This window comes from Asterias amurensis, chromosome 2 (assembly GCF_032118995.1).
Source record: "Asterias amurensis chromosome 2, ASM3211899v1".
Taxonomy (NCBI): domain Eukaryota; kingdom Metazoa; phylum Echinodermata; class Asteroidea; order Forcipulatida; family Asteriidae; genus Asterias; species Asterias amurensis.
Window position 1 is genome coordinate 10,447,801 of NC_092649.1, and position 27,232 is coordinate 10,475,032.

The following is a 27,232-nucleotide window of genomic DNA, read 5'->3' on the forward strand; positions in this document are numbered from 1 at the left end:
AGTGTTTTTTACGAAGGACGTTTCGTATTAATAGGGTAATGCAATAGCACCGGCACACTCCCACTCAATAAAACCTTTATCAAGCCTGTATTTTCTACATAATTGGTCAAATGTTGTTACTGTCTTCATTGAATTACAACACACTACAATTATAAATTATGCCTGGGTTATTCGCTTTCATCAACCTCTAGCTTGCCTAAAGGATTCGGTGTCTCGTAAGAATGAAACAAAACTTGAACAAACTGCTTTTTTTCTATAAGGATTTATTAGTTGTCAAATAGGTTGAAACTCTTTAAACTGAATGATACACGTACAAAACACAATACTGTCTAGGTTATTCGCATCCAATAGGTTATCGTTTGCCTATATAGGCTTCGGTGTCGGAAATGAAACAAAACATTAAAGGCAGTGGACACTATTGGTAATTGTCAAAGACTAGCCTTCACAGTTGGTGTATCTCAAAATTTGGGCTCAATCGGTCATTGAACTTGCGAGATAATAATGAAACAAAAACACCCTTGTCACATGAAGTTGTGTACGTTCAGATGCTTGATTTCGAGACCTCAAAGTTCTAAATCTGAGGTCTCGAAATCAAATCCATGGAAAAGTACTTTTTTCTCGAAAACTACGTAACTTCAGAGAAAGCTGTTTCTCACAATGTTTTATACAATTAACCTCTCCCCATTACTTGTTACCAAGTAAGGTTTTATGATAAAAATTATTTTGAGGAATTACCATACACTCTTTTTCTTTCTATAAGTTGTCCAATAAATTGATACTGTCTTAAATGAATTATAAATGTACAAAACATAATCGTGCGCGCCTATTATTGGCATCCACGTTACCTTCTAGTTACACCAGAATGGAATCTCCTATCAGCTGACATGATACAACCGTCTTCTGTACTTCAAATCCAGACTTGATGTCATTGACCTAGGAAATCTGACCCCAAAAAGATATTTTTTTAAAATTTATTTAGGAAGCATGCCGCATGCATGCCAAACTGCGTTTTCATAAAGTATACTTTTCTGAAGGTTCTGAATTTTTTTACTTTTCTTTAGGACTCTGTGTCTTGTACGAATGAAGCGAATAACCCTTCTTTCACTATGAGCTCATCCGGTGTTCCGTACTCGACCAATCTCCCATCATCAAGGACCAGGATCTTATCGGAATTCAAGATGGTCGTAATGCGGTGCTGTGGAAACAATGAGAACGGGTTGTTATTTATTTATTTTAAATCTTCCGACAATAAATCAATTCGATCAGGAGTAGTCCAAGGAAGTACACTTGTTAAAATAATGTAATAAAAAAATATGAGTCTTCTTGCAATATACTAAAAACATTTTTACAAATTATTAGGCCTATGTAGTTAAACAAAATCCAATAAATCATTTTGAACAGTAGTCCTAAAAAGTACACAAGTTAAAAAACTGTAATAAAAAATACAAGTCTTCCAGCAATTTACCAAAAACAGTTTTTCAAACTAACAGGCCTATGTAGTTAAGAAAAAAAAGAAGAAAAAAACTAAACCTACAAAAAGCAGACAACAGCATAACATTAAGTAATTGAAGCAGCAAGTAAACAAAATACCAAAAAGGAAAAGGCAAACGACGCAAACCAAACCAATCAAACAAACAAAAACAAGCAGCTTCAAAACAAACACAAAAGACAGACAGACAGCGGGAAGACATGACCAACAATCAAATTAACAAACAAAATATTCCTACAACCTAGACTAAATTCCATACATGTAAAAAGGCATACGAAAAAAAGACAAAAGCTCAAATGGGAGCTGTTTAAAGGAACACATTGCCTTGGATCGGTCGAGTTGGTCTTTGGAAAGCGTTTGTAACCGTTTTTTATAAAATGCATATGGCTGGAAAGATGTTGTAAAAGTAGAATATAATGATCCACACAAACATGCCTCGAAATTGCGTGGTTTTCCCTTTACCTTGTCGACTAACACGTCGGCCATTTATGGGGGTCAAAATTTTGACTCCCATAAATGGCCGACCGTGTTAGTTCGCACAGTAGAAGGAAAACCACGCAATTTCGAGGCAAACTTGTGTGGATCATTGTATTCTACTTTTAAAACATCTTTCCAACCATATGCATTATATAAAAAACGGTTACAAACGCTTTTGTTTTGACCAACTCGTCCGATCCAAGGCAACGTGTTCATTTAAACAAGAGAATGACGGTATAATAAGGCATGTATTTACATTACATTTAAAAGATGGCTGCTACACATGTATGTTATAAACGGGGTATAAGTCTATGTTATAAACGGGGTATAAGTCTATGTTATAAACGGGGTATAAGTCTATGTTATAAACGGGGTATAAGTCTATGTTATAAACGGGGTATTAGCATGACTGAAATAAAAAAGCATTGTTATGTGAATTATCATAATACAAGATTCTAAACATGTTAGAAGGCTGAAGCGTCACTGTATACTAAGTATACATGGCTATCTGAAGTAAGGGGTCGTTTCTTAACTTTGTATCCGATCGGCGTACCCCTTTAATTTCATGTCGTAATAAAAAAGAAGATGGTGTTCGAAGCTTCGCATGGTGTGAGGAATAAATGTACCTCTAAGTACAGTGTAAATATAAATACTGTTTGTACTTATATTTATAGCTACTTATAAAAAAGAAGAAGAGGGAGAAAAAACAGAAAAACAGGCTCTTCTTGAAAATAGTGAAGCGGCATTGAAAGTAGCGACCAAAGAAATATTGGCATTAATAACAAAAATTGATGTGATGTCTCAAACATTCTGAGAAAGATTTACACTAGGCACTTTGAGGTATGCGTTCTCATTCTATTTAAATTAACAAAATTAACCCAGTTGTGAATTTTGGACAGTGTAATGGAAAAATCTGCTCCTAAAAAGTCGATATAGATTTGGGAGAGTAAACAATATTATACTTCTCATCATTATTGTCTTTATCTTGTCTGTCTGTGTTCTAATTGTTAGTCCGTACGTTATTGTCCATGTGTATGTTAGGTTTGTCTTGTATTATTTTCATGAAGTATGAAAACAATTGTAAGTTTGAATGAACGAATGAACGAACGAATATACTCCACATTCAGACTTACGGCAATCGTCAGCACAGTTCGATGCGCAAAGGCTGTGGCCACGACTTTCTGGAGAATTTTATCCTGTAGTTAGAAGCATTTCAAGACAACACAAGTTCAAACTGTATGAGTGATAAACTCGTATGTTTTTAGTGGTGAAGACATGGGAATTATGAGGGGATTTTGATTTGGTAATACAAGCAGGGAAATTGGCACATAGTCAGCGTAAAAGGTCAACCGGTATTAACCTGCGTCATTATGAGAAGAAAAAAAACTATTTTTTGTTGTTGCTTATAAATGACCATTGCATGATGAATTAGGAAACAATATTGGTAGAATAAAGAGCGATTTCAAAGTTTCAAAATGGCTGTCATTACTTGTTTGAATACATTTATTTTTTTCAAAAATGGCGGTGGCCCGCTGCCAAATAAATTTCTTATGGCACACTCCGACTGTGTGCGAAACTACAAGTTCAATGTCAAGATTCATCAAATGCACAATTCTATCATTTTGCCTGCCATTATAGTCCAATTCATCATGCTAATGGTTTGCTTATACTTTACAGAAACAGTATACGGTTTGAACATTCTTTGGATTAACAAACCGATAGTTTTAATAATGGTTGTTTCATCAGTATGTTAAGGTGTCTTACCGTTTCCAAGTCGATTGAGGCGGTAGCTTCATCCATGATCAGAATGCGAGTCTTTCTCAGAAAAGCACGAGCCAAGCAAAATAACTGCCGCTGACCAACGCTGAAATTCTCGCCTCCTTCCGTCACAACAGAATCTAGTTACCAAAAAAATGCTTATAATTTTACAGACGTAAAGCAAACATCGCTGCGCTTTCATAAGGATAGCGTATAATAGAGACAGAACAATGTAATTCTACATATGTTGGTAACATTTCCAAAGTTGTCATGTCTCCTCAAGGCCACCGTACAACAAGAAAGCCGCAAACTTACCAAGTCCCAAGTCAAGAGATTGCACCATTTCTTTCAGCTGTGCTATTTCCAGTGCTTTCCATAGATCGCCATCGCTGCTACTCCCAGCTATGGGGTCCAAGTTCTTCCTGTAAATTAGTCACCAACAAGTTAGTAAAGTAAAGGGAAGGTATACGTTTGGTAATAACTCTCGTATTTCAATTAGTTAAACGCATGGGTGTAAATATAAGTAGGATTTTAAACTCTGCATGGTGGAAATACGATAGAGTAAAGGTTTGCGGTAACAACATGTAATGATAATCTCTTTGGGGTGGTTTTGAGCAGAGCCGTTGGTTTCAACTCGACGTTTCGATCACTTTGCTCTGGCGTCGTCTGAAGATATCCCTATGTGATAAAAGTATAGTGCTGTTTGTACTCAACTCTGAGAGTGTGTTTTAGGGCAGGCTTTACATGGATGCGTAATAGGGCACAACCCGATTGGGGTGTTATGCGTAAGAAAGTGCCCGGAATGGGTAACAAACCGAGGCCAATTTTGAAATAATGGCTCGGGCTTGTGCTCCACCTGTGTTTTAGTAGACTTGTAAACAAGCCGACTCTCCCCACGATTCCCGCGGTATTCTACTACTGCTGTCACGACTACGGTCTCATTTAATGGGGAGTAGAAGTCGGCAACCATCAGTTCGCAAGAGAGCAGTGATCTCGCCATAGCACCGCCAAAACTTGACTGTCTCACCCCGTGGGACCATTAACGACTTGTCCACAAGTCTAGTGTTTTAGTGCAAGCTTTACTTGGATGTATACAGAGCACCACCTCTTGGGGTATTGTGCGTAGGAAAGTGCCCGGAATGGGTAACAAACCGAGGCAAATTTTGAAACCGTGACTCGGGCTCGTGCTCCTGCCCATGAGGACAACACATTTTTTATAAACTGACGGAGCCCAAAACCAATCCATGGTTTCAAAAACGGTATTTAATAGATAAAAAAAAAGCTGGTCACCTGACTGTCCCTGTGAAAAGCACAGGATCCTGCGGTATGATTGATATCTCACTTCGTAAAGTCGTCAGGGGAACAGACATGATGTTAATCCCATCAATTAAAATCCTACCTGCATAAACAACGATATTAATTGTGATCAGAAAATAGGGGGGACGAGGTTGTCAAGCTGGTACGCTTTCCTGCACATTATCTTTCAACAAATCCCACCTCAGAACAGATTGTAATTATTATTGTTTTATCTAAGAACCCATGTTCCCCGATATGACTCAATCAATGCAAACCTTAAAAAATGACAGCAGTTTGTCGTTTTCTGTTCTAAGAAAATTGTGTATGACAGTGAACATACTATAGGCCTATTTGTAACTGCGAAAATATCCACCTTTGGTGGAACTTACCGTCGAAAACGTCAATGACACGTAGCAAAGCGAGAGTCAACGATGACTTCCCAGCCCCAGTCCGGCCACAAATACCGACCTAAACCAAACGAAACAAGTTAAAATCGTCCTATTATAACTGTAACATTGAAAACGGTATAGGCGGTGCGAAATGGTGACAAGAGTAAAATGGGCGATGCACATGTGACCAAAGTGTTCCAAAGATTTTCAGCATCCGCGCGAGACTTGCCTGTTGAATACAGAAATATTGCATGAATAATTTACTTCAAACCTGCTAATATCAACAATTGTTGAGAGTGTTTCAATATATATCTTTTGTGTTTACGTTTTCTCCTTCGTGGAACGTAACCGAGACGTCATTGAGAACGGGTTCGGTGTCTTTAGCATACCGTACAGAGACGTGTTCCATTTGTATCACACCACGCATTGGCCAGCCCTTTGGTGGGTCGGTACCTATTAGGGGTTGATCAAAGTAAAATTTAAAAATACAACAGAGAATGATAAGTGGACATATTTCTTCATGACATTTTCATTTAAATTCTAAACAAGTATCATATGACATGATAACATTTAGCTTCCAGAGTTGTTTTTGTTAAATACTTGTTTGCCAACTGCAATAACCTTAACAGCCATCCGGCATCTGCTTAGAGGGTTTTTAAGATGTTCATATACCAACCGAATACCAAGCCATCAGGGCTTAGCGTGCGGAAGCCCCCCTTCCCGAACCTCCCAGGATGAAGTAGGCCTATGAACCGCCTTATTTTGTTTCTCAACACAGACTTTAATACAAATAAATACTTGAAAATGCGTATCATTGATATCAATGTTTTACCTTCATACGGTTCATTCTCAATGTATGTATAATGCTTTACACGTTCCACGGCATTCATTTGCATCTCCAACTCTGCAATACCACGTACCACGAAGTTCAAAAACAATGAAACCTGAAGAAGAACAAAAAATGAACCAAGTATCCCCCAAGTCATTGCCAATGCAGGATGAATCGTTTTTTTTTAATGCAAAATTTTGCGTTTGTTATTAATTAGATGCAGAAGTCGGTGCTTTACCATTCAGGAATTTACTTCGCAAAACCGATGGCGTTTTGCCTACATGTTTTTTATATTTACCTGCAGAGAGTAGGACACTGCTAGTCCAACAAGACTTGGATCCAAATCACTCACAATAGCGCCAACTAGTGTTGTCATTCCAGCAAGAAGAACCACTATAGAACCAATGAAATCCTGAAAAGAAAATGGTCGTTCATTTAAAGAAAATAAACAAATTATACAACCGTTTTTTCTTTTCTTGTGAGTTTGCATTGTCCAGTTCTTCCAGTCTTGGTTTTTCGCTAATTATGCTTGTGGTGACATTTCGATGATTCAAAATAGTTAATAAAAAAACAAAAAACCAACATGCTCGTTTGATATTCTTAGTGTTAGTTAATGCACAATGCAAAAAAAAAGAAGAACAACAAAAACAAACTTTTTGAAAAGTGCAATCAGCCTATCACCCATTCAGGTATTTCCTAAGAGGGTTTGTAAGATGTTCACATACCAAGCGAATACCTAGCCATCGTGTTGCAGCTTGTAGATACAGAAATGCTGATAGATTCACGTTGATACGCTTAATGACAGTGCGGAAAAAACGGTCTGATGCCCTAATGGAGGAACACAAGGACAGAGAAAATCTTAAATGAAAATAACTTTCGATCTCACAGTTATTAACTAAAGTTGTTAGTATACAAATATTGACTGCTTCGAGTGCTATGGTTAAAACTATGACTCCCGAGGTGATCCCCGGAGCGTTCTATTTTCCCGAGGCGAAGCCGAGGGAAAATAGAACGCTCCGGGGATCACCTCGGGAGTCATAGTTTTAAACCATTCCACGAGTAAAAGCAGTCAATATTTGTTTTATAACACCCCAAACATTTCTAAATACTGTACTATTATTATTAAGTTACAGACCTGAATGCTACAATCCACGGACGACGCGAATACAGATTGCAAACACTTTTACTTACTGTGTTGCATGTAGTGTCGTGCAATCCGAAATGGTTACAGACTATTAATTTATCATCCTCGTACACGCAACGGACGTCTGGGTACTGCACGCCGTGTGCTAGTCTGTCGGACTAGCGCACGGCGCCGTGTGCTAGTCTTCGGACTAGCGCATGGCAAACCGACGCACTATCACACGGCCGTCGTCTAGCAAAACTAAGACATGTCATGTGACGCGCTCTAAACCAATAAGCAGGCAGAATACTTGCAAGGGGTGTTATAATAGCACTGATTCGTTCTTGGGAACAGGCTAAATAAAAATTGATGTTGAAATAATGTCATTTAAATAAATAAAACGTTTTTTAATTTTTTTTTTATTAGTGACGGTTTGGTGGTATTTTGCCCTGCATTTTGTATCCTTGGGTACTCCGGTTCGAATCCCACCTTGGAAAACAAAGAGCCTCGCCTGAAGTTAATTGGTGCTAAGATAATGTTTACATGTCATTTATAAAAACTACGTTACTTCAGAGGGAGCCATTTATCACAATGTTTTATACTACCAACAGCTCTCAGTTGCTAGTTTTTCTGGTAACAATTATTTTGAGTAATTACCAAGCGTTCTTCCAGGGCCTTTAACGAGACCATGACGCTCTAACCAAGATGTAATGTGTACTGTTACCCTTTTACTGGAAGTATTTACATCAAATAAAATACAAGAAATAAGAAAGGAGGCGGCTCACTTGTAGGCTCGAATTGTTGTTATTCCACCGAGGCTTTCGGAAAAGTAGGCAAAGATTGGCGACTTGCTGATGCTGTCCAGTCGTTGTAACTCCCTGCGTTGTAGATCAAGTTGTTGAATTAACAAAAGTGGACGCAACAATTAATCAAAGAACTGATAACTGATTACCTTGAGATACATTGTGGCAAAGTACGATGACAAAGTAGCAACATAAAACAGTACTTTAAAATCAGATTATATGAATTAGAAATACAAATAATGCACGGGAAATATAAAGAAATGCATTTTGAAACATAAATAAATGCATTGAAAACATAAATAAATGCAGTGAATTATATAAAATACATGCAATGAAAATATAAACAAATGCATTGGAAATTTAAACTATTTATAAAATATAAATACATGCATTTGAAATATAAATAAGTGTATTGAAAAAATAAATAAATGCACGGGAAATTTAAAGAAATGCATTTGAAAAATAAATAAGTGCATTGAAAACATAAACAAATGCATTGAAAATATATAAAATACATGCAGTGAAAATATAAACAAATGCATTGGAAATATAAATGAATGCAATCACAAAAATTAGTAAATTCAGAACCAAAAGTTACTAAATATAGACCGTGTGTCATTACGGCCTTTGCTAAACGGGGTCGTTGAACTATCAGGCCTGCATTCGATGTTGTACTTGGACCTGCAACCCAAACTTGGTTTCGTAAATTGCCTGACAATTCTGCTCCGGGAAATAAAATGAGCTGCAATGAAAATATAAATAACTGCATTGGAAATACAAATAAATGCATTGGACATTATAAATAAATGCCTTCAAAGTTGATATAAAGATGGCACTAACGGGCTTTGGTACGGACTAGAGACATTTTAATTGTGTTGCCGCACTCAACCTCTCTTTAGCAGAAAAATATTGCTCATACTTTTCAGCTGAGGAGAAATTAGCAGGATACCAGACAAACATTGTACACATGACATGGTGCTTTGGCTGGTAACCTTATTCTGGTAAGTATAATTTTGTGCTTAGCGAATTTTGTGCTGAATGCAGCTCTATGTAATTAAGCCCACGACAGTAGATAATCAAATCTGAAGGTCTGTTTTTTTGGAACAAATTGAATACTTATTACCTTGATGACGCCAAGAAGTAGGTTTGTAGGAAATAGTAACCAATGGCAACGGGAATGAAAAACGCAATGAAGATTGGCATGACAACGGTGTTTACTACCACTGCTGAGGCAACTTTCAGAGAAGAATTCAGGAACATATTGATGGTCTGAGTCAGCTTCTGGAAATGGATGATAACATAGAAAATATATAGCAAGATATAAAAGTTATTAAACTATTATTAAAGACTGTATAGATTTCATGAAAACGTGGAGGAGTTATTGTTTATGTTTTTGTAAAAACGAAGTTAAAAGTTAGTGATATCAGTTGACAGGACAAAATCCATAGTAATTAATTAAAATTGCAATAAAATATATATAAATATAAATACGTCTTTTGGCCTGATGTTTTTTTATAGTCTAGAGAAACAGGAAAATCTTTACTTGTCTGAACATTTTGTTCAGCTTGTTCACTTCGTCCCAATGTGTCTCGTTAAAGAATCCCTGGACATACCAAACAAACATATTCTTAGCCTCTTGTGAAGGATTGGGGAAAATAATAGTTCATGCTTTAACATTTTAGTTTTAAAACAATTAACTTGAGGAAGATGTAAATTGTGTTAATGTTCCACTGAAGTTGTTTGTACTTTGTTTTCACTGGTGACGAATAAACGAAGTCTTAGAGCTCCGTTCAAAAGAAGAAAAAAACTGTGTGTTGAAAAGTGTAAATAGTATTGGTTTTCTTTTTCGTGTCGGTGGCAGCACACCCTCTTAGATAGTAACATTTGATATCAATATATTTCATTTCATTTTACTTTTCAGCAAACATGAACAAAAAAACATTAAACAATTTGCACATCAAGGAGAACAATATTTACAAGAACAAGCATAGTTAGGAGTTAAGGGGGGGGGGGTCATCGCCTCACCATATCAATCAGCTGAGTGTCGTTCGAAAAGCGGTTCAAAACACGTCCAACTGGCGTCATGTCAAAAAACCTGAAGGTTTTTAAATGAAAACAAACAGTTTGAAAAGTACACTTTCATTTGTCCTATATTTTCTCCCAAACCATCCAGATTACTGAAAACATGTCACGACTACCTTGTTAAAAAAAAACTACGTGCGTGAAATAAGTATCACGGTCCATCGAATGTATCACGGTTTGTCATGGAACTATATAGAAAGGATAGGCAAATGGTATTCTTCGTTGCATTACCTGAGTGGTACTTTAATGATATTTCTCAGTACACGTTGATGAAGACGTCTAGCTGCTACGAGTATCGCCCATACCAGTGTACACATGGACAGTAGTCTGGCAACCAAGTATGAAAATGACAATCCAGCATAGCCACCAAAGAACTGAGCAGTCAGGGCATCCGTCTGATGGGTAAGAAACGGAAGTCAGTTTAATGGGGCACAAAACATATTTTGTTTGGGTCTAAAATTGCCGGTAGGCCTACCGATAAATAATTAGATTCAAATTTTTCAGACGAAAGTTTACATTCACAGCATAAATGTAATGAAACGAGACAATGATGGGCCTTTTGGAATACAAAATTAAAAAGTTTGCTTTGAAAACAGAACAGAACTTGTGTAACTTTGTAATACGCTGAAAAACAAATTGTTTCCTACGTTTCAATAAAGAAATAAACCGCAAGGGAAACTGACTGTGTACGTTTTATAAATATAGGTTGGGTTGACAAAGAAAAGTTGAGTGAAGCGGGACCTGAACTAACGACCTCTGGATTAACATGCTCTAACTCTCCGTAATTAGCATGTTATAATATTTCATCTGCTTCTTATTGCCAACAATGGTTTTAAAACAACTATCAAATTAAAAGAAACGTTCACCAACTTCATTTGCGAGTCCTGCCTCTGACCACGCCGACAGCCAGAAACTCGTTCCGATTGATAGACTGGTATCCAGAACTGCCATAATGAGGACAAGTAGTAACATGCACCAGCCTACGTTTCCAGCATAGTACATGTAGACCGAGTAGGACACCGAACCTCGCTCAATCTCTTCCTTCTCAATCAGCGCCCCCAAGGTTGGTTCACTGCCATCTTTTCAAAACGAGAAGAAGGAATGACATTGTCATTAAAAATGGAAGACTGACATACATTTCAGGAAAAAATTGGACAAGTACAATTGAAAATTACTTGACGTTTTGTTTGACGTTGATGAGGTAGACCATACAGAGCAGTGGAGTATGTTTAGAAAATGTTACGGTGGGATAAACCATTATAGTATATACCAAAGTTTCCGGAGGGGAGCTTTCCGGCAGACAAAACAACTGCTGATTGCGTATATGCAGTTATTAAAACAAGATATTACTCTAAGCAATGACAAAAAAAAAACAGTTTTAAAGGTCAAGTTTTCAAATGGGGGGGGGGGGATATTGAAATCCTTGTGTGTGTCCACCGCGTCTCCCCCTTTAGTTACGACACTGCACATTAGCTTCCAAAACCTGGTCAGACACCAAAATTATGTTGGCTGCATCTTCAACCCGAAGTAAGTTGGCACTTTGTCATTGGTCATACCTTTTGAAATCCTGCTGGACATAGACATCGCTCTTTTCTTTACTTCACGTTGCAGTTGTAAACGTTCTGCTCTGGTAGACTCAGACTCGTTCCCAGAGAGTTCGGCCTCAACTTCGGACTCTGTGGCTAGTTCCACTGCCTTGTTGTACTCACTGTACATATCTGGATCGGCAGCAATGATGTCGTCTAAAGTTCCCTGTGCGGACACCTTACCATCCTTCATCATTACAATCTAAAATCAGATCAGATAAATGCATTGTGATTAATGAGAAGTCTCTAACAATGTACATTCGATACCATTTAAGTGAAAACTTTGTCAACATACAAAACAGGGGATGACATCTTTCTCAGAAAAAACAAGTTCGCATGTTTTGTACGGGGATGTTTTGGTTCATTACTTACCTCGAAGCAAGACATCACACTTGATGTCAGCGGATTTCACCAACCATTGCATCTTTGCATTTGAAAGAGTAACTGATTTCATCAGTCAATATCAAACTCAATGCCACGTGATCAAAAATCAATGCCGTATTGATCAAGGTGTCATGGAAGGTTGGGAATTGAACAAATCCCAATAAACAAAATTATGTTACCGAGAAATATGTTTCTACTAATTTTGTCATCTGTTGTTTGTGATATTGGAAAAGTTTGCCCTGGAAGGGTTTCGAATACAATGGTTACTTATTCCATTTTGACTTGAGAGGTTACATTTTTTCCCCAGCCACATAGTTATGCGGTCTATATCTATTGGAAATTGAGTACTTGGAGAAATTGAATTCGACATTTTCCTTTCCCTATAATTTCACGCGAGAATCAATCATAATATTACGTTAAGTCAATGTTGCACAAAACACAGTAATACAAAGTGAATAACACAGAATGCAAAAATATGGTCAAATTGAAAGTACATATATACATTTTATAAAAGTGATAAAAAGGGGAACTTTTAACAAAAGGCAACATCTAAGTCCAGGGAGAACCAACATGCCAGCTTTTGTTCTCCAACCCATGGACGAACAGACAAAAAAGACAGAAACATGTGAAAAGACAGGACACAACGGGTGTAAGACAGAACTAAGACCGTTATTACTTCCATGATATACAAAACAAATACTGTCTTGTTGTTTGGCACTTTCCTTTCTAAGTTAACTCACACGACGAACCTTTGCACGGGATATCGTCTCACAATGGCTTGTTTGTTCAACTAAAACATTTAATTCTTTGTTTATGTTTCAAAGACAAAAAAACTCACCAGCTCTGCTCTGTTGAGATACTGCAGTTGATGAGTGACCAGCACGACTGTTCTGTTTCTTTTGACCAATAGTTTCATAATGCCATGTTCGAAGAGATGTCGGCCAACATGAACGTCTAATGCGGAAAGAGGGTCATCCTAAAATGAAATAAGTTGCTAGATGAAAAGTTGGAGAGATAAAAATAACTTCAAGATTGAGTGATATTAACACTCAACTCGGTGATCCAAATACATTACACTTGGTTGTATGTTTGGTTTGGTTGTATGCCTGTATACACATTCTTGTTCAAGAGTGTTGACTTGTCGATGTGCTGCACAACACAACTTTAAGATGCACATTGTTTTTCAAAACATTCTTAGAAAAGGGAAAAGCTCACAAACCGTCCGAACGGTCTGAGTTAACCAACTTTGGCCTTATTTTATTTTATTTTTATTATAGTACCACGATGGTTTCAAAATATTGTTGTGACAATGTTCAGCTTAGTGAACGAAACACTGGATTGCACTTTCAATGGAAAATGTATGCCGGTGAAACTCTAAAAAGAAGTCCCTGGTCAAACTGACCCAGACTCCGGGTCAAGTTGACCTAAATTTCGGGACAAGTTGGGTCTGACCCATTTCTGGCCCCGTGAGACCCGGTATATGTGTCAAAATTACGTAGAATCTGACTCAAAACAGCATTTTTAAAAACCCGTTTGTGGGTCAGGACAACCTGACCCCAAATGAGTCAGTCATGGACCCTGGGTCATTTCCCCCCAAGGATTGCTTAGAGTGACTCAGTTCAGTACCTACCAGAATGATGATATCCCTGTCTGAGAACATAGCCCTCCCTACGCTGACTCGTTGTTTCTGCCCACCGCTCAAGTTGATACCCTTCTCTCCAATCTCAGTCTGGTCTCCGGCAGGTAAGATATCAATGTCTGGTTTCAGGGCACATGCATCTATTACACGCTTGAATCTGGTGATACAAACATCGACATTGAAAAAGTAATTCTAAAAGAATGTTTTTTTTTTAAAGGTGAGTTTACTCAAACTTACCAGTTTGCGGTCCAGTGACGTGTTTCCTTGTGCACTCTTTTAACAACTCCCGGTCAGATTTTACCCGGAAGTTTTTAGAGTGTAGGGGACTGGCCCATTTTGGGGGTGAAGCTGCGATCCTTTAATAGTTATAAATTATTGAGTTTTTATTTAGCGCTTCTTCACTCCCGAACGGGTGTATCAAAGCGCTTCAAATTATTACCACTGGTCACTGGGCATTAATTGACTCCTTAATTCCCGACCATCTCAGCTCCCTGGGGAGTATACAGCCTTGTGCAACAATTGCGCTACTCGGCTAAATCAATCACATTAAGAACTAGGAAAAGCATGCACTGGATTAATACTTTTGAGGAACCTTTGTAACTGCATCTATAATTTATGACATTGAACTTTTATCAAAAGTACCTTTTTGATTCGTATGGTTCAGAGAAAAGGATGTTATCTCGTAACGTAGCATTCAGTAACCACGGCTTCTGGGCTGCAAGAGCAACCTTCGTTCTATCCCTTTGGAAATAAAAAACAAAACAAACAACAATATTTTAAACTTTCTCGTTACCGATTGATGACTTCACCTACATTGAACCATCTGGACATAATGTGGATAAACAATAACGAATACTCAGATTCACTTACCCCCGCCTTTGGGCCCAATTTCCTAAAGCTGTTTAGCAGAAAATACTGCTTAACAAATTTCTTTGCTGAGCAAAAATTTAGTGGGGCAATAGTCACAACAATGTAAACTTAAAATAGTTTTGGCTCCCTGGTAACCTGTTTTTTTTTTTGAACAATACTTTCCTGCGCTTTGCAAGTTTTTGTGCTTAATGTAATTTTGGCTGCTAACCTGTATCTGATGAGCAATACTTTTCTGTGCTTAGCAAGGGTTTGTGCTTGACTAAGTACCCATGTTTGGGTTCCATTTCTTTTGGAATCTCCTGTATTCTGCCTTTACAAATCAACATATGTTGCTTGAACGAGGACACGTAATTCATGATCCACCTATGCTATTCAATCGATTCATCGTCACTGGACGTTGGTGAAGAATAAGATCTTATAAATGCAAAGCGATAAATGCAAGCAATTTAAACTATAACAATGATTCACCTGATTTGTATGAAGCCACCCATTGTTGTCATTTCTCCTAATATAGCAGAGAGTAAGGAAGACTTGCCGCTGCCTACTTGTCCAATCACTATGGTCAGTTTACCTAAAATGTGGAAATGACGACGAACTTCGTCAAGTCAGTACAATCCTGTACATTCAGTCTGCTGTACATTTTATTGTGTTGTTTTCAACTTTGCTCTGTAGATTTGGTATCTTGTCTTGCCGTTTGTATGTTGAACCCATACATGTACATGTGTTTTATGTTAGTCAGTGTTGTGATAGTTTGTTGGTGTGTTTGTTTGTGTGTTCGTTTTTTTGTCTGTCCGTAGGTACGGGAACAAAGCCTTGCTTCACCCTATGCCTAGATGTTGTTCTGTTTGTGATTATTTACTCAACTTCGTGTAAATTGTTATTGTCTTTCCTACATCTGTGGCACGGTTTTCCATTATTTATTCATTATCATGTATATTAACTTTAATGATGTACACAAATGTAACTTTATGGCAACAATGAAATAAATGTATTAAAATCAAATCAAATGTTATAGATGTGGAGTATATTTCGGAATTTGGGCCACTTAGTCAGAAAAAGAACTGTATTTTGTATTACATTGCACTCGCTCCTGCATATTTAGGCATATCATATCCTACTACTACAAGACAAGTGGAGTTTACAAATCGGCAGGGATTATACTTTCACCTATTGATTGAGATGACTTCTTGTTATTAACCTAGAGTATCAACTCGGGTGTCAACCTGTTGGATGTGTCGGGGCAAGACACATCTTCTTAATCCATTCATTGCAACGCAATTCAATATTCAGTGGAAGGAATTATTAAATTAACACAATTGCATGCGTTTACTAAATGGTAACGCTCAGACAGTTTGTAATAATCTCTGTCGGTAACTTTGCTACAACTGCATTTCATAATAACAATAATGGTATGGGAGTTGGTTGGTTGCTTACCTTCAGGTATTTCCAGGTTGATATCATTGAGAACCGGACACTCTGATTCTAGATCCCATCTGTAGCTGCCATGAGATATCTAGACGGTTAAAATACAAAAGTTTCGATAACTCTCAAGTTTACCTTACAGAATTTTCGATTACTCTCAAGTTTACCTTACATAAGTTTCGATTACTGTTAAAGAGAGGGTTTACCTTTGGTAATTATTCACGACAAATAATGATATTCAAATCTTACTTGGTAGAAAAACTTCATCAGCTGTTAATGTGTAACATTTTGAGAAAAGAGTCCATTGGAAGGATTGTGGTTTAACAGAAAGGGATTTTAGAAAATGTACAGTCTTAAAAAACACTTCATACAGAAAGGTTTCTTAGATTGTGTACTCCAATAACAGATTATTCTTCCTGCGAGGACAATATATTATTAAAAATATATCGGCAAAAAATATATCTCAAAAACGCTACTACCTTTTGAAATTAAATTTTGACAGGTTAGTTCATTGTATAATTATGTCATCTTTCATAAAGGGTTACAAAAATGGATCAGATTAAAAAAGAGTATTCTTTAAGTGCCTTCAACAAACTGATATTATACAAGTCCACAATTCACAACCACTTTCACTGATGAAAGTCTTACAGCACTTCCAGAGATTATACAAAACATTAAGAAGGTTTCGAATGCAAAGATCAGTGTGTATTACTTGAATAGCAACGGTTTTCTTGAGCCTAGTTGAAGGTCCCGTTTTGAACTGGTTCTTCCTGGTTCCTGCTGCACCATATCTTGCCTCCTTATTTACAGATTTCCGCTTCTTAGCGGCGTTTCCATTAAGCAGGGTTGTCTTCTCTGTGCCTGGGTCATCTTCCAATTCACTAGCGCTACTGATGATGGTGATCTGGCTTGAGTCTTTACGGAATCCAACCGAGAGGTCTTCCTATAGAAGAACAAGAAGTGTATTAAATTTGATGTTTACACACACACCGATGTGTGTTAGCACTGTATACTTCGTACTTTCCCGAGTCCTGCAGAAACCATCAAAAAGGAGAGTGTTATGCATGTCCATTTCATTAGTGTTGACCGAATGCGGATAAGATGTTGGCTTTGAACCGAACTCGATGACTGTTGGCTGAGAAAATTGCATATTTATTGTATTATTTCATTTTTACCGTTACGAATTATTGTGTGTTAGCAGAGGGGGGGGGGGGGAGGGGGTGGGTGGGTACTGGCCCGATTTAATAGATCTTAGTTTTACATCGGGGATCAAGAAATAACAAGTTTTTACCCATACACCAATAGCGTTATATACTCAGTAACTTCGAGTTCTGCGAGAGAATCCAAGGAATGAATTCCCCAAACTCGACCATGGACCGCTGAACTCACCTCCGCATTCTGGTAGCCGGACACGGAACGCGGTCTGACTATACCCCGACCGTCAGAATCTTCAATCTCCGGGGCAAGAAGGAACTTCAGAACCCTCTGGCCGCTGACTACACCATTCACTACGTACACTAGAGACATCGGTAGCATCATCAATGGCATAGTGAGCATATTGAAGAGAGCAAAGGCTGAAAAGGTCACTTCGGGTGTCAAGGGTTGGCCGGTGAAGGACGAGTAACTTCCATAACCCTGAAACAAGTAAGGAAAAAGTTGTACATTTATGTCCACATTGTTTTTCTTTCAAAAACGCGTCAAATTGTCTCACTGTGTTCTCACATGTTTTTCGTTTTCACATTATTTCATTCGCCAGCAAACATTAACTACAAGCATTGGCAATATGCAAATAAAGGATCGAAAAGAGCAAACAAAACATTTTGTTAAAGAGACTAACTTAAAGACACTGGACACTATTGGTAATTGTCAAAGACCAGTCTTCTTACTTGCTGTATCTCAATATATGCATAAAATAACAAACCTGTGAAAATTTGAGCTCAAATTTAAGGTCGTCGGAGTTGCGAGATAACCATTTTGAGACCTCAAATTCTAAACTTGAGGTCTCGAAATCAAATTCGTAGAAAATTACTTCTTTCTCGAAAACTACTCCACTTCAGAGGGAGCTGTTTCTCACAATGTTTTATACTACCAACCTCTCCCCATTACTCGTTACAAAGCAAGGTTTTATGCTAATAATTATTTTGAGTAATTACCAACAGTGTATACTGCCCTTAAAGCCATTATACACTTTCGGTTAACAGTATTGTCCAAGTCCCACACTTCGTGTATCACAACTTATATATAAAATAACAATCCTGTGGAAATTTAGGCTCAATCGGACATCGGAGTCGGGAGAAAATAACGGGAAAACCCACTCCTGTTTTCGCGCGTTTCGCCGTGTCAATCCGTAATTCTCGTTAACGAGAATTTACATTGTTTTACCGTTTTCTCAAAAAGTAAAGCATTTCATGGACTAATATTTCAAGAGAAGTCTTTCACCATTACCTTCTGTAAACCCTGTAAATTATTTGTAAATCTGTGTCCTTTTTTTTTTCTGTACCGAAAGGGTCCAATGGCTTTAAGGCGGGTTGCATGTCGAAACACAAACATGTCCAAACACCACATTGAGAACCCCGGGAAGACAGACATATAGATGTATAAATCTCAAGCCTGATGAGTTTCAATGTAAAACTGAAAGAATGAAGTTCGTTACCTATACCTTGTTAACACTAGTTGACAACATGGTAGGTCAGTTTATTTCCTTTTTTAGTTAACAAGTAAAATACGAAGTCATCAATACATACCACAAGTGTTACCAATACTGGAGTAGCAGAAACCAACAAAACTAGGAGAGGAAAACACAAACACATATCAATTGCAAAGTGTAAACTCAAAACCATAATCAACCTTTGAAGCAATATTTTATAGATCTTATGCTTCCACAATTTGTTAGTGTATTCTGTTCTGTTTTTACAAAAACAAAATCTTTATCTTTTTGTTTTCTAGTTGACATTCGATTGAAATGACACATATGCTGCGGTAAAGCAAAATTTTTAAGAACGCATTTCTAACCTTTTTGTTAAAATAAAATGTGTTCTGTTTTAAAATTCACAAAAACAGTATATTTAATTGACTGTATACTAATTGACTATTGAAAATAAATACACACTTGTTGCGATGAATCCCAGATTGATCTTGAGTAAGACGTTGAGTTCCTTTGCTCGGATTGCTTCGATGGCTTTACAGTAGAGCCCTTCCCATGCATTCAGCTTAAGTAGTTTGATTCCTTGAAGAAGCTCATTGGTTTTCTTAAGACGGTTATCGGAGAAGGCCTGCAAAGAAAACAATTCATTTATGACTGCATGATAATGATTCTATGATGCACATCGTTGGGCTCACTTTAAAACAAAAATAGCTAAGCACAACACATTTCGACTTACCGGTTTATAAAGGTTACCAATCCACTGCATTAATTATACCGTCTCTGAGAGATACCCTGCTATTTTTGCTAAGTAGACAATTGTTGAATATCGTTTTCTGTATCAGCTCCATCAGTTTTGGTAAACAATAATTGTTGAAATTTTAAAGCCAGCAGTGATAATGAGTTAATTTTTATGGGGCCGACTTTATTGCAGAAATGGTCTGACTGAACTTTAATTGAGAGATATTATTATAATGTGAAATGTTGATCGTTTTTATAGCAAAAGAAAACGCACACATGTTGGTATGTCTACATATCAAGGAAATGCACATGTACACAAAAAGTCATGTCCATGATTTTAAGATTTCAAAGATTCACATTCACCCATAAACCTCTTACACTTAGGATAAAATCAACTGAGTGTTCTGTATTTAATGTGGCCTGTTTCACAAAATTTTATTTTATTTGCACTTGTCCATGCTGCTTTTGTAGGGGAAAGTAACCTTACGAGGCAAAAGCGACTTCATGATGAAAAAGATAGAAGCATAAATATACCTTTGAAAACAGCGGATAATAAATTTAAACTCACAAGCATTTCTTTCTGTTTCTTGCTGATAATTGTTGCAATTTTGAACTGAATTGGACTGAGGACGAGAAAGACGACTGTACCGATCAGACCAGCGTAGCCCATTGCGAAGTATAGCAGTATTAGGTTGACGATTAACTGTGGGGAAATAACAACAACTCGTCAATTAGAAGTTATAAGGTCAATTCAAAACTTCCTGAAGCATTTGGTTCATCGATATCTTACTTGAGAAATAAACCAAATATTTAAATGCGAAATATAATTTTTTGTTTGTGTGTAAACGTTCGATTGTTTAAATCTATATAAATGTAGATGTATCTATTTAACTGACACGTGAAAATTTATTTTCAAAGGGTGGTCGCATTTTTGAGACATGGTCGAGAATCCGGAGCGGTTATGTCCACGTATAGGAAAAATACTCTCTAATAGGAATACATTATTTTAAATGATTTGGATACTTTTTGTAGCACAAAACACAATGTCCACAGGTTTACATGTAATTACCAATAGTGTCCAGTGCCTTTAATATCACATCACAGAGGAACAGACGAAGAACCCTCTAAATTGACAGTTCCAATTAGAGACTGCATCTGATGGTCTTATTGACAGTACAGATGTTGTCAAAATGTTCCAGAACGGTCATCAGAGTTCATGGGAGAAAACCAGATATGAGCATAATCTGACTCATGCTATATTCAATGATTTGCTTATGTATTACTCAATTGAAGATTTAACATTAGCTTTTTGGGATCCCCGTTTTATTTATTCAAATAATAAATTTGATCAGTTGATAATGGAAGTGACCAAACAGCCCATTTTGACCCGATTTGACCCCAAAAAATGATCGACTTTGCCAAAGTAGCGATTTCTGTTAACCCACCTGCACTGGAACACACCACAGGTTATTGAAGTTTTGGAACATGAGTTGGATAGCGTTAGGGTCTACAGACATGTGGTTCGTGATTTGACCCATATTCATTGAGCCACCTGTAGTCGCTACTGTCGACAGCCTTAGCGATTTCTCATACACCATTGCCTGCAAATAAGAAGAGACAAACAATTATAGTGCAGACACTAAATATATTGCTGACACAAAATCAATGAAATGCAAGTTACAGTAATTTGCTTGCCAACTCAGATCAAGATGGTTTTGCACAAACTTCTTTCTCTCTCTTAATTTAATATTAAAGGGAAATGAAAATCGTAGAGAAACAAAATACTAGTCGTATCCAATTAAAAATAATAATAATAAACACGTTTATATAGCGACAAAACCATTTAAAAATGCTCCAAGGCGCTTCAGAATAGGAAAAACTACAACATTAAACCACAAAAGTAAAATCATGAAAAGGTTAAAAATACGACCCTCTAAGTGTGCTCATCAAACAATAAAGGTAAAAGTACACACAATATAAATACACAACCAATCATAGCAGTGAAAACCACTTGGAATATAATAAAGATCCGGAAAATATTACCCCAAAATCTGGAATAAATACTCAAGACTGTTTTTCAACACCAAACCGAAACGTCGCATTCGATCAGACTATAACCATACCTGTACAGCAGCTCGCACGTTGACTCCTTCCATGATACTGAAGTAGAAGTGTGTTTGTAAACAGAAGAAGTTAACCAAGGAAGCTAGGAACATAACTACGACTAACACAAATCCATTCTGGAAGAATTCATCCACGGTCACATGATGGCCAGGGACGGGCTGGATAAACGAACAAAAAATATATTATATTATTGTTGTTTTGTTCGTTTGTGGGTTCGTCTGTTTAGGTGTAAAATGGTGTTTATTTTTGTTTAGCTGTTTGTTTGTTTTTTTGTTGGGTTATGGAAAAATTGGAAACAACTTTCTGCAGTGTTTCTAGTAAACTTGAACAGCCAAAATCATGCGCATGATGGTACTGTTAATGTCACAATGGTATTCTAGTGAATTTGTAAAGAATAGCAAACACTTGTTTTATTATAGGCCAAAAGCTACTGATTATATTTTAAATGGATCTTTTCTACACTGCAAAAACGTTGGTCAAATCATTTGTTGGGCAAAGTAACTTCAACAATTATTGGTCGATAATTGCCCAACAAAACAAATAATTGGTCTTGTTGGGCAAACATTTTGTTTGCCCATTCTTTGTTTAAAAAGCGGAACAAAAGTTGGGCAAGTGTTGGGAAAATATTTCGTAATCTGAATTCATCATAACTGTTGGTTACACTTTTGCTTATTTAATGGGCAACTTTTTGGTAATTTTAATTAATTTCGATTGTTGGTTAAAGTTATGTACATTAGTTGGTCAAAATCGTCCGATCATGCGCACTACGATTAAAGAGTTGCCAAAAAGTTGGGCATTAAACAGTACAACAAAGATATTTTCCAACATGGCGAGTGGAAGAGTGGCTGTGACGAGCGGGGTTGTCCAGTGGATATAGATCCAATTTGAAGGTGAGTTTTTAACTAAATATGAAGTTGTGTTTTCTATTCAGTCGTACATAGTCGTGACAATTGCAGAGCGAGCAACACATTGACACTACTGTGATAGTTTCAGTTTTATCATGCCATTATGTGCAACGCCGGTTGTGCCATGTATGCGTGGTTGTTGTGTTGCTTTGTGTATGAAATACATGCATGGAACTATCACTGCATTGCTTGCGCTGCAACTGTCACGACTGTGTACAACAACTGAACAGGAAACAAACTGTATTTAGTTAAAAACTAACCTTCCAAAGCATCTACAAACCACTGAGCACCCTCACGATTTTGAGAGAGATGCCAAGGTCACAACTCACCACCGTTTGCCATCGTGGAAAATATATTTTATATGCCTGGTTGTATGACGTATCACAGGAGAAACTGTAAATCAAAGGGTTAAATACATTCACCATTTATTGGGTAACACCGAAAAAGGTTAAACATATTAACTAGATCATGAATAAAATCATCGCCCAATAAGTGGGTAATTGATAATTATTAAATACCCAGAAAATGGGTAAACAAAAAATTACCCAACTGTTGGTTACCAAAATATACCCAACTATTGATGATGAAATATTACCCAATTATTTGGCAATCAGAGCGCCCAACTTTGATGGGTAAAACTTTGCCCAAAAGTTGGAGGAGTTCACTATTCGCCCTTAAATGGGTAAAAAGTTGGGCATTTTTTTACCCAATTTTTTTACAGTGTAGATCCATGTTTTCTGTAGAACTGTTCACTCTGAAATAAAATCATTTTCGAGAATAATGCATCTGAACAAAATAAAACCCCACAATAAATGACTCACTTCGGTGTTTGCACCAAGCTTTCACGGATTCGTTATTCAATGTGTATAACTTATAGTTGATCACATACAACATAACATTGTCAATGACTTTTAAGTTAGACCCACCAACTTGTACGGGAACTGAAAATTAACTATACACACCACATCATCAGAGGGATTATACTTTAACGTCGTGACGTAGGCCGTGAGGGCTCCAACTGCAAGGGGGTTAATGAAGGCGAACAGTTCACCAATGAGCTTGAGTACTGCAGCAGCTAACAGCCGTCGACCGTAAACCCTTCCATAGATTTTCAACAGTGAGGGTTTCTTTCCTTTCTGTTTCGCTTTCTCCTGAAAAATAAGCCGAATAGGATTTCAAGTAATATGATGAGACACATCCTGCAGACATACATGGTCAGAATGAACTTACACTTTCGAAAAGCCGCAAATACCTTTACGTATACTTTTACGTTTCATTGAAGAAGGAACACAAAACGAAAACAAACAATAACAGCAGCAACAACGACAACAACAACATCATCAATAAATGTAATTTAACACATGTACAATTTGCTTGCAGAGATTGAGAATTATACTTGTACTTTACCCATACTCAGATGTACTAAGTACTGTATGCTGTTTCCCTCCCGAGTCCTCCCATGAAAACATAACTGCAGGCATAGTTCAAACTCATGATCTTTGCAATTTTGTGCTCATGTCAACTTTAATTACACACAAGCGCAATGTGCATACATATCCATCCACACCCCTTTAAAAACAACACAATCCCTCTTTTTACCAATCCCAATCCAATGTATATCATGTTCTATACTTTAATCCTAACCATCCCTTCTTACTCATCCTAATTCTCAACTTCTCACCGATTCTTGGATGAAGGCTTTCCGAAACCTCTCATGGTTGTACTCGGCCTCATGTTGCTCAGGGACCACACCCAGATCACTAAGCTCCAGGTGTTTCTTAAACCCCAGAGACAGGACAGAGTTAAGCCACCAATACACAAGACTTGAGAATAGGCTGACGTAGTACTGCATGTACCTCATGTCTAAACGCTTCAAGTCATTCGGGAAGATGTCTGGATTCCGATGGCAGCGAAGAACCTAAACGAACAAGAAAATCAAACCCCGGTACTTGTACGATTCAATAAGCTATGTTGAGATATGGTGGACACATAACTAGTATGACACGTTTATTTAGTTCAGTGAAACTTGTCGTCTGTAGTGTATACCTCAGCCAAAACAGTGCACTCTCACATAGTTTGTACTTTCTCTCAAAAATGCACTGTGACTTGATGGCATTGTTGCACACCGAGTAAAACGAGCTTGGCAAACCCTTTGTCCTCTTTCTCCAACAAATCCCCAAAAGAATGTGGTGCCCGGTGCAACCCCCCCCCCCAGAATTCCAGGGATGTTTGTGCTCTGCCAATCAGCATGACATGTTGGATGTAATGTTTTCATTTATTGAGGGATATGTGCACTTTTTGTCAACAGGTGGTCAGATTTGGTAAGCATGATGTCACGAGAACACCACCTATTCAGACGCTACCTTTGTTCTGATGACGTTAGCTTCAATGCACAGCAAGACGAGGTAAACGACTAGCTTGACGATGGTCAAGTCAAATATGAGCCTTTGAATATCGTCTTCCTCCTGGTACGTCAAACTTATCAGCCGAAAGATCTCCACTCCAGCAGAACACGTCCAGTACACCAGCAACACCACAGACATGCCCGGTAGCTGCCATTGCTCCATATGATGGTAGTAGACAAGAGACGAGACGACTGCGACGAAGGCTACAATGCTGTGAACGTACAGATGCGGTTGCGTCGGTTGCTCCTTGTAAGTGTCATCGGTCATCACGCCCTCACCGGCGGAGGCAAGAATGAGGACTAGCAGCAACACCGATAGGAGCCATCTTAGACTGTGTCCAGGGTACACGAGGAGGTATCTAGTGTACACTCTTCGATATGTACAGCATCCAATGAACAGGAGGAGAATGGAATGGACGAGTAAGAAGACACCCTGTGGAAGTGCGGCGACACCGTCTAACAAACAGGTGTTATTGCGGACGTCATCGAACCAACCTTGGCCATTATCGATGTACACTGAGTTTCTTCCACAAAACCACTCCCATTTTTCATCCATGATGTTTGAGCTTACCGTGACGTTGGCTGAAAAAAAATGGATGTGCTATGATTCTTGCTCCGCCTTTTATCATCAGTTACAGTGTTTAATATTGTAAGTATTTTGTATAAATTGTTCATTAATATTATTATCTTTATAATATACATGAACAAATTAACAATCATAGAGTACAGTGTTGTCAACCTGTACCCGTACATTTTAAACTACAACATTTAAGAGTCCTTTGATCATTAGTAAAATTCATTTAATCGCTTTACTGGCGTGCTACTCAACTGCGTAAACTTGTTGCTTTACAAAGTCGTTCAGATATAGAGCCCAGGATGGGGTCTCAGATTTTTTGCTTCAAACAGACAGACGGAACCGTCAACGGAACTTCTGTGTATACCAGTGTGTTATCATCAAAAAGCCATCATCTTTCACAACATTGAGCAGGTACAGAAATTTACCCCAATTATTATAAATCATAGACAACCAAACCTAGGTCTACTTACGTCAGAAGTATAGAGAATACACTGCGTCAAGATTCACGCACAATGCAGTGCAGAGAAGTCGTGTAACTGTTTTGGTTAACATAATAGTGGGGAATAGTTCGTTTGATTGAACTTTGGTGTATCAATGAATAGTGCTGAAGATTATGTTTACAAATTCATACAGACATGTGATCAAATAATTCACTGACCTTAATAAAATTGATGGACTTTGAAGTTGTTCAAGGCGTCTCATAACTCAACCTACCCTGGTATTCTTGATAAACATCAACAAGTGTAAAGGTCACTGGTTGCGAGCACTAAAGGTTTAGGACTAAAGATACCCTATGTAATTTTTTGTTAATTTTCCCCTCGTCGCCATCCATATGTCCGCCCTTAAAGGAACACGTTGCCTTGGATCGGACGAGTTGGTCTATAAAAAGCGTTTGTAACCGTTTTTCTATAAAATGCATATGGTTGTAAAGATGTTGTAAAAGTAGAATACAATGATCCACACAAGTTTGCCTCGAAATTGCGTGGTTTTCCTTTTACTGTGCGAACTAACACGGTCGGCCATTTATGGGAGTCAAAAAATTGACTCCCATAAATGGCCAACCGCGTTAGTCGACGAGGTAAAAGGAAACCCGTGCAATTTCGAGGCATGTTTGTGTGGATCATTGTATTCTACTTTTACAAAATCTTTCTACCCATATACATTTTATAAAAAAACGGTTACAAACGCTTTTCAAAGACCAACTCGACCGATCCAAGGCAAAGTGTTCCTTTAATTAACTCCAATTCCAATGATTTTGTTTTCTTGGAAGGGTTACCGCTGCGGGCACAACTATATACAATCTGTTATCTCTTCTTACAGGTTCGAATCCCGGTACTGTATTGTAATACTTGATTGATTGCTAACTTTCCTTTCATTTCTTCCAGCATAGATAATACATAGAGACTGGCGAGAGAGAAGGCAGGATCAGGGAGAGAAAGGAGAAACGGGACCTGTGGAAAAATCACGATTTATTTATATATATATTTTTTTATATTTCAGGATTTAGCAAATTAATAATTTCTGGAAACCGGTCCCCTATGAAAACCACTTTTGGTACATTTATTTGTGATTTTTTTCCTAACAAAGAACCAATATTCATGCTTGGTGTTTACATTTTGCACCAAGACAATGTTCATTGTATGAAGATTGAGTTGAGCTGAACACGATCAGAGCATACTGATCGAAACGTTGA

General features: G+C 37.6%; 2 protein-coding genes across 3 annotated transcripts in view; one reads left to right on the forward strand and one right to left on the reverse strand.

Moving 5' to 3' along the window:
* The window catches only part of LOC139934062 (dolichol-phosphate mannosyltransferase subunit 3-like), a 535,719-nt gene that overhangs the window by 230,115 nt on the left and 278,372 nt on the right, over positions 1-27,232 (forward strand). The window lies entirely within an intron of this gene.
* Positions 255-26,162, reverse strand: LOC139950846 (ATP-binding cassette sub-family C member 9-like). 2 transcript variants are annotated; one of them, XM_071949682.1, is made up of 32 exons: positions 26,010-26,162; positions 24,922-25,544; positions 24,240-24,476; positions 23,521-23,709; positions 21,653-21,811; positions 20,975-21,130; positions 20,098-20,232; positions 19,257-19,419; positions 18,892-18,932; positions 17,537-17,782; positions 16,860-17,090; positions 16,160-16,238; positions 15,194-15,296; positions 14,498-14,596; positions 13,847-14,012; positions 13,055-13,192; positions 11,803-12,034; positions 11,117-11,325; positions 10,478-10,641; positions 10,190-10,259; positions 9,288-9,445; positions 8,147-8,239; positions 6,964-7,066; positions 6,537-6,650; positions 6,242-6,353; positions 5,735-5,862; positions 5,410-5,488; positions 5,015-5,123; positions 4,040-4,146; positions 3,731-3,864; positions 3,100-3,162; positions 255-1,195 (listed from the first exon to the last, which is right to left on the reverse strand). In XM_071949682.1, the coding sequence occupies exons 2-32, from the start codon at positions 25,516-25,518 to the stop codon at positions 1,058-1,060; spliced, it is 4,752 nt and encodes a 1,583-aa protein (XP_071805783.1). In that variant the 5' UTR covers positions 25,519-25,544; positions 26,010-26,162; the 3' UTR covers positions 255-1,057. The 2 variants fall into 2 exon arrangements, 1 of the variants encoding a protein (XP_071805783.1); XR_011787708.1 differs by lacking the exons at positions 255-1,195; positions 3,100-3,162; positions 3,731-3,864 and having other exon boundaries at positions 4,105-4,146; positions 5,015-5,119.